This window comes from Aplysia californica, unplaced genomic scaffold, assembly GCF_000002075.1.
Source record: "Aplysia californica isolate F4 #8 unplaced genomic scaffold, AplCal3.0 scaffold00607, whole genome shotgun sequence".
Lineage (NCBI taxonomy): Eukaryota > Metazoa > Mollusca > Gastropoda > Aplysiida > Aplysiidae > Aplysia > Aplysia californica.
The window spans coordinates 373,626-387,010 of NW_004797877.1; the positions used below are offsets into that span (position 1 = coordinate 373,626).

Consider the following 13,385-nt stretch of genomic DNA (forward strand, 5'->3'; position numbering starts at 1 on the left):
CATGCAGTTTTCCATGGTAGGCCGGCTTTGCAGCTGTATCAGTTGGGACATTATAATTTCTCAGGGTTTCCTTGACAACCTAGATTATTTAAGTAAAGTCGATGGTGGCGTAAAATACCCCCACAAAAAAACAAAAAACAATCTGTTTTCTCCACTGACACCGTCTGACGTTGACGGCCAAAACGTGTTCTCTCTCTCTTTTTTTTAAGTTAGAGTTTTACAGCACAGTGAGGTCATATAAGTGCCGAAGATTAGAGGTGCTACAATTGAGAGTAACAAACGAAAAAAAAAAAGAGAATGAGGAGAGATAAGGACAATAGATGTTTGATATGAAAGAAAGGAGCGAACCACACCAGAGCACCCACTAACAAACCGCAACGTGCTTTCGAACTATTCCAAAAGTTGTAAAACTTATGCAGCATGATATCAGGACCACTGTCACTATTTTACTCCCCAATCGACACAGCTTAGACAATTGGCTACCTCGGAATTATAAAGTTTTATCTGACATTTTTGGTCGTTTTGAGTTACGAAGACCTTGAAATCAAAAACACCAAAATTAATGCTCTGTCTGCTCTATCAAAATTGTAAGACTACTATTAAGAGTCATTAATATATTCAAGATATTCAAAGAAATGCATTCGGGGGGGGGGAAGAATATGAGACGTGAAAATCTAAATCGTTGACGTCGAATTCCTCAAAACTTGGCTACCCTAGAATGACAAAGCTCTATCTCATATTGTTGGCCGTTTTCAGTTACTGTGGGTGGTTGGCGGGTGCTCTAGTGTGGTTTGCTTTTTCTTTCCTATCAAACATCTATCGTCGTTATCTCCCCTTCTTCTTTTGTATGTTTGTTACTATCTTGTAACACCTCTTATCTTCTGGCGCTCATATGACCTTATGCAGTTGCGAGCGCCGTAAAACCTCTACTAAAAATTAACTTTAAGTTACTAAGATCATGAGGTCAGAAACCAAATGTTTTATCTGCTCTGTCAAAGTTGAAAAATTATTCGAGTCGTTATAAAAAGAAAAAATTAGAAAATTGGCGGGTGCTCTGGTACGGTCTGCTCCTTCTTTCTGATCAAACATCTATCAGTATCATCCTTATTTCTTTTCCTTCTTTTCTTTGCATGTCACGCTCTGATTATACCTCTAATCTTCGGCACCTAATTGAGTTGCAAGTGTCGTAAATCTCTTACCAAAAATAGAGTAACCATTACACTGCAGTGTGAGAAAACAGCACAGACTTTATAAAAGAGGAGGTTGCTTCGTTCTACCACGTCCCCCAATTTTTCTCCACAACGATTAAAAAGCTCATAAAGGGGCAGAACAAAGAAATATTTCGCAGAGAGCAGAGTAGCTTCCCCTCTTACACAGTGTCAATATCGTGTAAAAATTGGCAAGTGGAGACATGGAAAATGGCCGTTTGTACAGGTGATTGTCTTATACAGGTGGCCTATAGAGAAAACAGGTGGCCTATAGAGAAGGTTCTACTGTATATCCTCCCTTCTACAACTTTTATTTCCCAGAGCCCCCAAACAGCTGTGCATCTTCAAGCTTTGCACAATGAGCAGAATGCTCCACTTCAAAGACTATTTTTTTAAATTTATTTTTTGTCCATTGCCATTTTTAAAATCAAATTAAAACTACAATATGATTAGTAGAAAAAGGTGCACATGATAATGTTAGTTAGTACACATATAGTTATTTTAAACTGTTAGCCTAATTCATAATTATATGTTAAAACTGTAATCAAGTTTTTCTTTCCAGATGAAATGTCCGAGATCCTTCACATTTCACTAAGTGTTCAATAGCCATACACATTGAAAACACGCAATGAGCATGTTGATAATATTAACAACAAGTGTCATGGCTTTAGAGATCCACATTTATTGACATCTCTAAATAAATGTGGATCTCTAAAGCCTTGATGGTAATTGCTACTATTATCAATATGCTCACTGCCTGTTGTCAATATATGTATGGCGACCTCAAAGAGTTACATGTATCTGAAATCAAAAAGCAAAGTTCTACTCACTATCAACAGATACTTGGCCTCATCCTCTTTGGATGTACTGGTCATCATCAAGCATTAACAGACGAGCTATTATTATTATTATTATTATTATCGTTATTATTCACTATCAACAGATACTTGGCCTCATCCTCTTTGGATGTATTGGTCATCGTCAAGCATTAACAGACGAGCTATTGTCATTATCATTATTATTATACAGAACATATATACAGCTCAACTTCCACCTGAACAGAATAAACCCGGAACTTCCCCCAATGTGTCCCTTGTGTGACTATGCATATGAGACTATGGATCATCACCTGTTCCACTGCACAGCCTTAAATGACATCAGAGCTACCCTTCTCCCTCCGAAACCTAACATTGACAACACACATTACAGCAACTGCAGCAGACCTGCACTTATCAATCACTACATGGCATTGGACAGAAGGGCGAGAGCCCAGCTGTTGCTGGATCGATAACAACAACAACAACAACATAATTATTATTATTAATTTATTATTATTATTATCGTTATTAGTATTGTTATCATTACTCACCATCAACAGATATCTGGCCTAATCCTCTTTGGATGTATTGGTCATCGTCAAGCATTAACAGACGAGCTATTATTATTATCATTATTATTATCGTTATTAGCATTGTTATCATTACTCACCATCAACAGATACCTGGCCTCATCCTCGGGTGTGAGAGCGGCCAAGCCTTGCTCCAGCGACGGGAAAACCGACACAGGCTTGTCCAGGGACGGAGACTTGGAGTTCCTCCGCACGTCCTTCACCACGGTCAGTGAGCCGGCCTCTGGGGTGCTGTGTGCTCTCTCGTACCCTCGCTTACGCTTGGCCGAAGCCGGTGGGAACGTGTTGGCTGGGTCCGGAAAGTCTGGAAGGTTCTCTTCGTCCGGGTTGGAGCTCTCCGATACTCTTATCGCAATGTTGAGGGCGGGGGCTTCAGAATTCAGGAGCGTCATTTTTGAGGTAAATTCCTCCACAGCATGACTGATGGAATTGGAGGTTTCGTACTCCATTTTGTTTGTGTTTCCCTCTGGTTGTCGTGTTTTGACAATCATTTCCGACTCACTTTTCCTTCCCATCGGAATCCAGGAAGAGGAGCGAGCCTGTGAGCTTTCTGCCGTCTCCTGTTCCTCCATGGGTGAGGGCAAACCATCAACGACATCTACGTCATCAGACGGAGACGCAGCTCCGCCATTTATTGTGTCGTCATCGTCATTGTCACCACCAGCGGAGAAATCCTCCAACTGGAACCTCTCCACCAACCCATCCACACCATCTTCTCCACCATCGTCCGCTGCGGCCACTCTAGGAGGCATCTTCCTGCTCTGACCACTGTCCACCCTTAAGTCTCCCATCTTTTCCGTGACCTGCATACTTTCAAAACCTCCTTGCCTCTCCCCGACGAGTGTCTGTGTCTCGTGCAGCATAACACCCTGCTTCCTCTCCCTCGGCGACAGTTTCACCTGTTTCTTCGGCGTGCTCACACTCTCGTCGACCGAGTTATTCATCGAGTCCACGGGGGAGATAGCTTTCTCCACTGCCCGCGACAGATCCGCGGCAAAGTTCTCGTCTTCCAGAATCACAGACGCCTTCCTGAGGATATCGCATTTGGCGTCGTCCCCCTTGATTCTGACGACGCCCGCGTCCTGTCCCCAGCACGAGTCAGCCTGTTGGTGGATGGCCTTGAGCTGAGCGTTATACAGCAACGCTTTGAGGTCAGCGCCGGTGAAATGCTCGCACATGTTCGCTATTTCCTCAAGGTTGACATCCGGAGCCAAGGTCATCTTGCGAGTGAGTGATTCCAGTATATTCACCCGCTCACTCTGCCAACAGAAAAAGAAACCCTTGTATATTATTAATTTGACCATTGACTCATTGATGTACTGATCATGATCATAACAAATACAGTCTTCATCCCTGTAATAATCATTAGCAAAGTCACACACCAAGAGGGCTCACAATCCCAGCAAACATGAGAATCCAACTCTATCACATAGATCGTTGACAACATTTCAACAGGAACCCAAATCCTTAGTCCCAGTGGCCTAATGAGTAGTGAAATTAGACTAACAAATTATGTCAAGCAAGTGTTGGAGACATGGGGTTTAGATGGGCGGTCACTGGGGTGTGTTCTTCAGAAAAACATGATAACCTTAGCTAAAAAAAAATCAGGTCACAGCTGAGACAGCATGTTTGTAAAATTGTCTGGACTGGTGTAGTATTATGAATATGTGTGTTTAAATATTTATGTATGAATATATGTGTGTTTGCCATTGTAAGCAAAACTTTCCTACGAGGAACAATAAAGTGTAAATTATTTATTTAATCATCTATCAAACTGAACACAAATGCTGCCACCGCTCAATGGGTGAATGAACCACCAGTCTTTATGGAAAGTCTGTCGGAAGAGAATTATCATGAAGTGACACGAGCCTCCCATTTGTGAAAATACAAAATTACAACCCCCCCCCCCCTCTTTCCAAACTCCTCTCATTCCCCACCACTCTTCTCTCCTCTCCTCCTCCCATCTACCCCCCCCCCCTCTTCACTTCTCCTTTTCTCTTCCCTCTTCCCCTAATTTCCCTCCCGCCTCTCCTCATATTCCCTCGTCTCCTCTACGATTTTCTCCATCTCCTCTCTTCTCACCTACCCTTCCTTCCTCTCCCCTCTTCCCCCCCCCCTACATTTCCTCCTTCTCCCATCTTCTCCCCTACCCTCCTTCCCTCCCTCTCCCCTCTTCCTCCTTCTCCCCTCTTCCCCTCCTTCCCTCTCCGCTCCCCTCTCTCCCTCTTCCCTCCCTCCCTCTCCCCTCCCTCCCTCTCTCTCCCCTCCCTCCCTCTTGCTTATTTCTTCCCTCCCCTTTCTTTACCTCATCAGGCATGGAACAGAAGAGACACTTGTCCAGTCTCCCGGGCCGGAGCAGGGCAGGGTCGATGAGGTCAGGTCGGCTGGTGGCCCCCAGCACGTACACACCTGGAGGTACACACACGAGAACACTGGACTGGTGAAATGAAATGGAACGAGTTTAACGCCCCTATCAACACTATTAGGTTACTTAAGAGGTGGGACCTCTTAATATAACGTCCGTCTCCGATAGGACCGAGCCAAGTGGGAAGTTCGTGTAAAATGCCTTTCCCAAGGACACAACGTCGGACCGAGCTGAGGCTCGAACCCTGAACCCGCAATCTCACGATTACGAGTCCGGTAGCCTAACCACGAGGCTACAGACGCCACTGGGCTGGCTGTTGTTGCCTTTTGTTTGAATGTGGGTGCTTTTTATTGTTGGGTTTTTTTCTCTTTAATCGTCACTGACTTGTTTGATTTTTTGTTTTAGTAGAGGTTTTACGGCGCTCGCAACTGCATAAGGTCATATGAGCGCCAGAAGATTAGAGGTGTCACAAGAGAGTAACAAACAAAAAAAAAAGAAAAAGGGGAGATAAGGACGACAGATGTTTGATAGGAAAGAAGGAGCAAACCACACCAGAGCACCCGCCAACCACCCACCTTGTTTGATTGAATTTGTGTGAGTTAAAATAAGAACATCAACATATTGGGATAAAGCAAGAGAGACAGAAACAGCTGAGGTGTGGGAGAGAAGTAGAAGGTTATCAACAGCACCCTACAACCACCTATCTTTTAAAAGTATTTTGTTAATGAGATGAAGGGGTGTTGAGTTGAGATGCGGTTTATGCTGAGTCAGCATCTCCTCTGCTCAATGTAAGACTCCGCCTTACACCATTTTGAAACGTGACATATCAGTAGCACTGCCCTGGGAGGGGGGGGGGGAGTTGACTGTCTTATACAGGTGGTCGTTAGTACAGATTTGACTATAATTGTTATGTTTAGTAAAAGTCTAATGGTCTTCTACACTCCACGGTGGAGTGGTTAACCAATTTGCCTTGAGGAGAAAGTAACGAAGCCGACAAACAAAAAAGAGAGACAGAGCAATCAGCAGGAGGAATAAAGGGAGAGAATCTGTCTCACCTTGCAAGCCTTCCACTCCATCCAGCTGAGTGAGGAACTGGTTGACCACGCGGTCGGTCACCCCCGTACTGTCGTGCCCACGTCTGGTGGGAACACACAAACAAATACACACACATCAAACACACGCGACACGTGAAACACACACAGTTTTAAACACGGCCATTATATTTCTGTCTGTTTTTGTGTTCATTTGCTACACCTTTTGCACCCTCCTGTTCTTGCTACTGATATTATCATTATTATCAGAATTATTATTGTTGTTGTTATTATTATATTATTATTATTATTATTATTATTATTATTATTATTATCATTATTATTATTATCATTATCATTATTATTATAATAATTATTATCATTCTGTATTTACAGTAATGTACACACTAGCCATATTAGTCACCCAAGTTTTTATAGTAGAGGGTTTTACGGCGCTAGCAACTGCATAAGGTCATATGAGCGCCAAGGGGTGGGTGTCAACAGAGAAGTCTTTACAGGGAATCAGACTTACTCTGCTCACCTCTCTAGCTTCAACAGCACAAGGTCTGCTTCGACTATCAAGACACCCCGGAAATAGCAGGTCACAAGAGAGTGACAAACATACAAAAGAAGTAGAGGAAAATGACAATAGTAAGGATTAGGAAAGAAAAAGCTTCAGTTCCCTGTTGTAGATCAGGCAGTTATGAGCATGACATGAATCAGTCCATTTACAATTCTACTGTGCTTGAACGAGAAATGTCCCCCCTTTGGGAATGGCCTAAAGACACTACAGTCAGTGGCACTGCCCCGGGGGGGAATATTATTCTAAATTTACAGTTAATGTACACACTAACCATATTAGTCACTCAAGTTTGAAAGTAAAAAAAGAGAAGCTTATCAACGCAACATCTCCACAGACAGGCTGAAAAAGCACAAGGAAAGGGAAGAAGTAGAACCTGCCAGTGGTGCCTTCCAGCCACTCACGTAACATATACATAGAGGAGGTGGGGGGGGGATGTGAGGTACAAACAGGAAGAAACGTGTCTCGGTCAAAGAGAAACCTTCTTGTTATATTGTTCGAGTCATTCTACAACTGCTTACGTCATTTTTTGAAGTTTTGACAGAATTAAGGAAAAATAAACCCCCCAGTATAGAACTATAACTTGAGTATTCCTTATCTTTTAAAATTGAATTCTTGGAAGAACACAATGAAACAAAAAAACAGAACAAACCTATGTCGTAGTTGAGGGTTTTTCAGCATTCGCAAAGCAATTAGGCCACGAATATAGATTATAAAGAGAATGGAGTATTTGTGCTATACAAATGTTTTCTTTTACATTTACATAGTAAAAAATTAGAGGTGTTACAAGAAAGTAATAAACACAAAAAGAAGGAGAGATAAAAAAAAAAAAATGTTTGATAAGAAAGAAGGAGCAAACCAAACCAGAGCACCCGACCAACTACCCACAACTATATTAATATTGCAGGATATCCCTTAATGTCTGTATTCGAATTTAATTATTTTATCAGAAAACTCCAAGAAATTAACTCGGATGATTGTGGAAATGTCGCTGGTGATATTGACACACTCACAATGACATCATCCAGGAAAACAGAGGCACAAAACACAGAAACAACACAGGGCCCCATACTACCAGCTCCCTGCAACCACCCACACCAACTTCTGAGGCAATACAGCTGTACCATCCCCGTATTCAAGAAATATCTCATTCTCAACTCAGAACACTATCAAACGAGAGGATGAGCCCACAGGAAATGTTCCAAGAACGTTGAAAAAAAAATAAACTCAACACCCTAAGTTGTTTCATTTATTAATATGTTTAATGTTGTTGGTGTTCTTGGACTGTTCGCAAGTAGAACACACAACCCCCCCCCCCCCCCAAACCACAGCAAAAATGTCCAAATAGATACATCAGCTAACAGATCTCACACTAGAAGCTACACTTTGTACATAAATAAAAGCCACAAAATTGAAAGTATTATAACGATTAAGAAAAGAGAACACTGCCCTAGTCTCATTTCAATAGTGGACTGATATATAATATTCCCCATAATATTATACCTGTGTTTTGTCACAAGGAAAGCATGGATCTAACTCTTGTCGGCAATTTCCATGCGATAAAAGGTCTGCTGTAAAGATGATTCCCAAATATCATTGTATACATATACAATTTCAAACCATACAAAAAGTCTATTTCAAACCATACAAAAAGACTATTTCAAAGCATACAATAAGATTATTTCAAAGCATACAAAACAACTTTAAACGTTGAGTACTTACTTTGGGGCTATAGAATCAAACTCGTCAAAGAAAAGAATGCAAGGCTTGGCACTCTGAGCTCTGAAATACAAAGTCACAAAAACGGGGGGGTTGAATCTTCATAATATTTATTATTTAGTTTCACAAAAGAGGAGATTTTCTGAACCAGTGACGTCTGATAAAATATGCAGAACTCACTTAAGCCTGGACAAAACATGCAATTTGACCATCTTTATTTCCAATTTTCAGTACTTTCTCGAGAAAGTTTGCTTCAGTAGCACACAAAAGAAAATGACTTCTGCCAGAAGAGCAAAGAATTCTCCTTTCTCATGCCTTTGTAGACACTCAGTCATGAACATGAACATTGGAAGATTTCTTATCTTGCCCACATTCTTCGGAATTCACTGTATGGAGATTGATGGAGGGAGGGAGGGAGAGAGAGAGAGAGAGAGAGAGAGAGAGAGAGAGAGGGGGGGGGAGAGAGGGAGGGGGAGGGGGAGGGGGAGGGGGAGGGGGAGGGGGAGGGGGAGGGAGAGGGGGAGAGACAGACAGACAGACAGACAGACAGACAGACAGACAGACAGACAGACAGACAGACAGACAGACAGACAGACAGACAGACAGACAGACAGACAGACAGACAGACAGACAGACAGACAGACAGACAGAGGGAAGTAGTTGAAGATGAGGGGTGCGCACGTAGTCCTATTTTTCAACAGTATGTTACCTGTATCATAAAGTATAGAGCCCAGAGCTACACTTAGATGAGCATTCATTAACACTTACAGTACGGAGAGCTCATGAAGTAAAAAAAACCCCTTCAAATACCGCACCATTTTAGAACACTGAAGCCATGGTAGAATTTTCCAAAAATTTTAAAAACCATTGCATGCAGTCCAAGAAACACACTTTAAAAATTCACAGAGGTTCATCAACCATTCAGCTGTCATAATATTATAGTAGAGTGACTTCCTTTGGTATTTACTTCAGTGCAGTGGCTCTGTTTATTTAATTATGTTCAGTGTGCCAGGTTGAGTTGGCGATTAAAGTCGCCAGCGGTAATGAGCGCATACTACAGCCTGGTGACTAAAATCGCTGTCGGTATTAAAAGTGTTAATAGGGAAAGTAAATCAACTGCATCATCATAAGGGATTTTATCATAGGTGTTATGACACTGTGGAAACGGGCACTCATCAATTTTTGGGCCTATAGAGTTACAGATATTATCTTTAAGCTCGTTCGTTTGTCTTGCTTTTGATGAAAAAAAAACCCATCCATCTATCTTAAACAGAAGTCGAGATATCTGCAACTAAGGGAGTTGGGATACTCATGGTGTCACAGATAAAATTAACGAGAAAATATCCACCAAAGTTTGGTGACTTCCAAAGCTTGAGTGTACTTGGAAACTGAAACTGAAAATTTACATTTTTTTGTTGCCATTCATAAACGTTTTTCCAGTAAAATCCACACACTAATACATGTTTTACTGGACATAACATCTAAATTGTGTCAATGGGGGCCTAAAACAATGACATTTACCACCTCAACTACTACACAATGACCAGAATACAAAGTGGGCAGTGAGACCTCACCTAATGAACAGGTCCCGGACCGACTGCTCGCTGGCTCCGATGTACTTGCTCAGCAGCTCAGGACCCTGGTGGTGGTGGTGGGGAAGGAAATAGAAGAACAATGGACACTGATGTTCACATGACCTAGGCTCACTGCTTTGAACAGTATTGAGGTATGTGCATCTTCCCGGAAATTTAAGGAAGAACAAAAAGATCAAAACAGTGGTGAAAATGGTATAGGTTTAACGCCCCTATCAACACTATTAGGTTATTTAAGGGGCAGGACCTCCTAGTTTAACGTCCGTCTCCGATAGGACCGAGCCAAGTGGGAAGTTCGTATAAAGTGCCTTTCCCAAGGACACAACGTCGGACCGAGCTGAGGCTCAAACCCCCGAACTCGCATTCTCACGATTACAAGTCCGGTAGCCAAACGACTAGGCTACCTACGCCACTCAAAACAGTGGAAGAACAGAAAGATCAACATAACGGAAGAACGGACAGATCAACATAACGGAAACAGGGAAAGAACAGATAGATGAACATAACGGAAGAACAGACAGATCAAAATAACGGAAGAACAGACAGATGAAAACAATGGAAGAACAGAAAGATCAAAACAGGGGCTCTCATGGCCTAGAGGTTAAGGTGTTCACCTCTCATTCAAAGGTCCAGGGTTCGAATCCGGGTAGCGACAGATGAATTTTCTTCTCTAAAATTGTTTCCTTTAACCTCCTTTCCTGCTCTTTAGCAAATGTTCTGTTGACTTATTTCGTCTCCACTTTCTGCCCCCACCCCCTAATCTGCTTTGCCCCCTCCTCTGGGCTCCTGACTCTTTCTGCAGCCTTTCTACTGCTACTTCTTGGCTCCTTCTTACCGCTGTCTTTCAGCCACACCCCTGATCTTCTGGTAGGAAAGATCTACATCTAGCCTTCTCGGACAAGGGCGAAAAATCTCCGAGGTCCAGAGTGCAAGTTGTGCCCATCAAAGATCCCTTGGTGGTCTAATATCGATAAGAGTAGGCTTTGGCCCCCACCCAGGCAAAATTCAAAATTTCCTACCAACTGAAAAGGTTTAATCTGTATCATGCGCTCATATAACCGTATGCAGTTGCGAGCACTGTAAACCACTTACAAAAAAAAAAATCAAAATAAAGGTAGAAAAGAAAGATCAAAACAGTGGAAGAACAGAAAGATCAAAACAGTGGAAGAACAGACAGATCAAAACAGTGGAAGAACAGAAAGATCAAAAGAGTGGAAGAACAGACAGATCAAAAGAGTGGAAGAACAGAAAGATCAAAAGAGTGGAAGAACAGACAGATCAAAACAGTGGAAGAACAGACAGATCAAAACAGTGGAAGAACAGACAGATCAAAACAGTGGAAGAACAGACAGATCAAAACAGTGGAAGAACAGAAAGATCAAAAGAGTGGAAGAACAGACAGATCAAAAGAGTGGAAGAACAGACAGATCAAAAGAGTGGAAGAACAGAAAGATCAAAAGAGTGGAAGAACAGACAGATCAAAACAGTGGAAGAACAGACAGATCAAAAGAGTGAAACAATGTTAATATGCCCAGCCTAATTATAAAAGGGTCAAGCGACTAATAAAATCATTCTTTCAACTCTTTATACCTATTGTTTCAGTGAGAGTTTTAGATTTGAGGTCACTGGGGTGTGTCTTTGAGTAAAACACAATAACCCGGGCTAAAAAAATCTGGGCACAGCACAGTGGTGACCATCAATGGCATATTTGTAAATTTGTTCTGCATTGGCGTATTATTGTGGTTTTAGTATTCTTTGAATATTTATATTTGTGTGTTTAATTAATTAAGCATTTATATATGTATGCTTACCAATGTAATCAAAATTTCCTTATGAGGATTGATAAAGTATAATGTATATTTTTGTGTTTAATTATGTGTATATATTTGTATGTTTGCCATTTAAATCAAAATTTCCCCATGAAGATCAATGAAGTGCAAATGAACTGAACTGAATTGAATTGAATTAAACTGAACTGAATTGAACTGAACTGAACTGAACTGAATTGAACTGAACTGAATTAAATTAAACTGAACTGAATTGAACCAAATTGAACTGAACTGAATTAAATTAAACTGAACTGAATTGAACTGAATTGAACTGAACTGAATTAAATTAAACTGAACTGAATTGAACTGAACTGAATTAAATTAAACTGAACTGAATTGAACTGAACTGAACCAAACTGAACTGAATTCACTTGAATTGAAGTGAATAGAACTTAGTTTAATCTAACTGAATTCGATTCAATTCAATTACACCTGAAACCAGGGCCAAAAGTGTTAGAGCCACCGTACCTTGATGCTGATGAAGTTGATTTAATTTGTGTGAGTTAAAATAAGAACATCAACATATTGGGATAAAGCAAGAGAGACAGAAACAGCTGAGGTGTGGGAGAGAAGTAGAAGGTTATCAACAGCACCCTACAACCACCTATCTTTTAAAAGTATTTTGTTAATGAGATGGAGGGGTGTTGAGTTGGGAAAGTGTTGGAGCCACCGTACCTTGATGCTGATGAAGTTGAGCCCGCACTCCTTGGCCACCACCCCGGCCAGAAGAGTCTTCCCCGTGCCTGGCGCGCCGTACAGCAGGATGCCCGAGCGTAGCCGCAGCGGGGAGGAGGAGAACAGCTGTGGGTACTGGAGACGTGCCGGAAAGTGTACAATGTAGACTAGATAAGGTCGTGGGTTCGAATCACGTCAGGGGGCCCGACGTTGTGTCCTTGGGAAAGGCACTTTACACAAATTTTCCTCACTTCACCTCGGTGGGAATGGGTACCCGGCTATAGACAGCCAAAGATCTTGTCAGTTAGTTAGTGTTTGAGGGCTTAATCAGCTGCTTGCACTGTATGCTACCCGGGAAGCAGAGAATGTTTCGGAGTGTTCTATGGTCTGCTGGGGTAATAATATAGTGTAAAACGCATTGATATAGAGCCTGCTGTTGAGCGGGGATATGCGCTATACAAATGCAATTTATTATTTATTATCATTATTATATTTCACATCTCCAACTACAGTGCAGCCTCTCTATAACGATATCGTCCGGACCAGAAAAAAATGTTGTTGTACAGAGTTGTCGTTATAGAGAGGCAACCAAAAATTTATAATGATGTATAAGGAAAAAATCGGGACCTGGGCACCATGTCGTTAAACAGAGGATGTCGTTATATCCAAGGTCATTATAGAGAGGCTGCACTGTACACAATTTGGTTCATTTACTTTACTTTACTGCTCCGATCAAGCAGCCATCTGAGTTCTAGCCCTTTGGCGTGACATTTGGTTTATTTACAGGGCAGGTTGCTTCAACTCTGATTGAATCAAGACTAGTCCAGGCAGAAGGAGACAAAGTATCCCCACAGACAGATAAAGATAATTGACAGATACAAATGATGTTTAAATATTCATTTTAAAAAATTAAAAATTAGAATCTTTTAAAAAAAAACATGCCTTCAAAATTATCTGTTTCAATTTAGATATGTGACA

The 13,385-nt window shown here is 41.5% G+C and overlaps 1 protein-coding gene across 1 annotated transcript in view; it reads right to left on the bottom strand.

Moving 5' to 3' along the window:
* The window catches only part of LOC101852796 (peroxisome biogenesis factor 1), a gene marked incomplete in the record, with an annotated part of 72,702 nt that overhangs the window by 28,795 nt on the left and 30,522 nt on the right, over positions 1–13,385 (bottom strand). Inside the window, 6 exon segments of the mRNA XM_013087598.2 lie at positions 2,693–3,875; positions 4,922–5,025; positions 6,037–6,119; positions 8,315–8,374; positions 9,886–9,950; positions 12,408–12,542. Of these exon segments, the coding sequence (XP_012943052.1) occupies positions 2,693–3,875; positions 4,922–5,025; positions 6,037–6,119; positions 8,315–8,374; positions 9,886–9,950; positions 12,408–12,542 (1,630 nt within the window).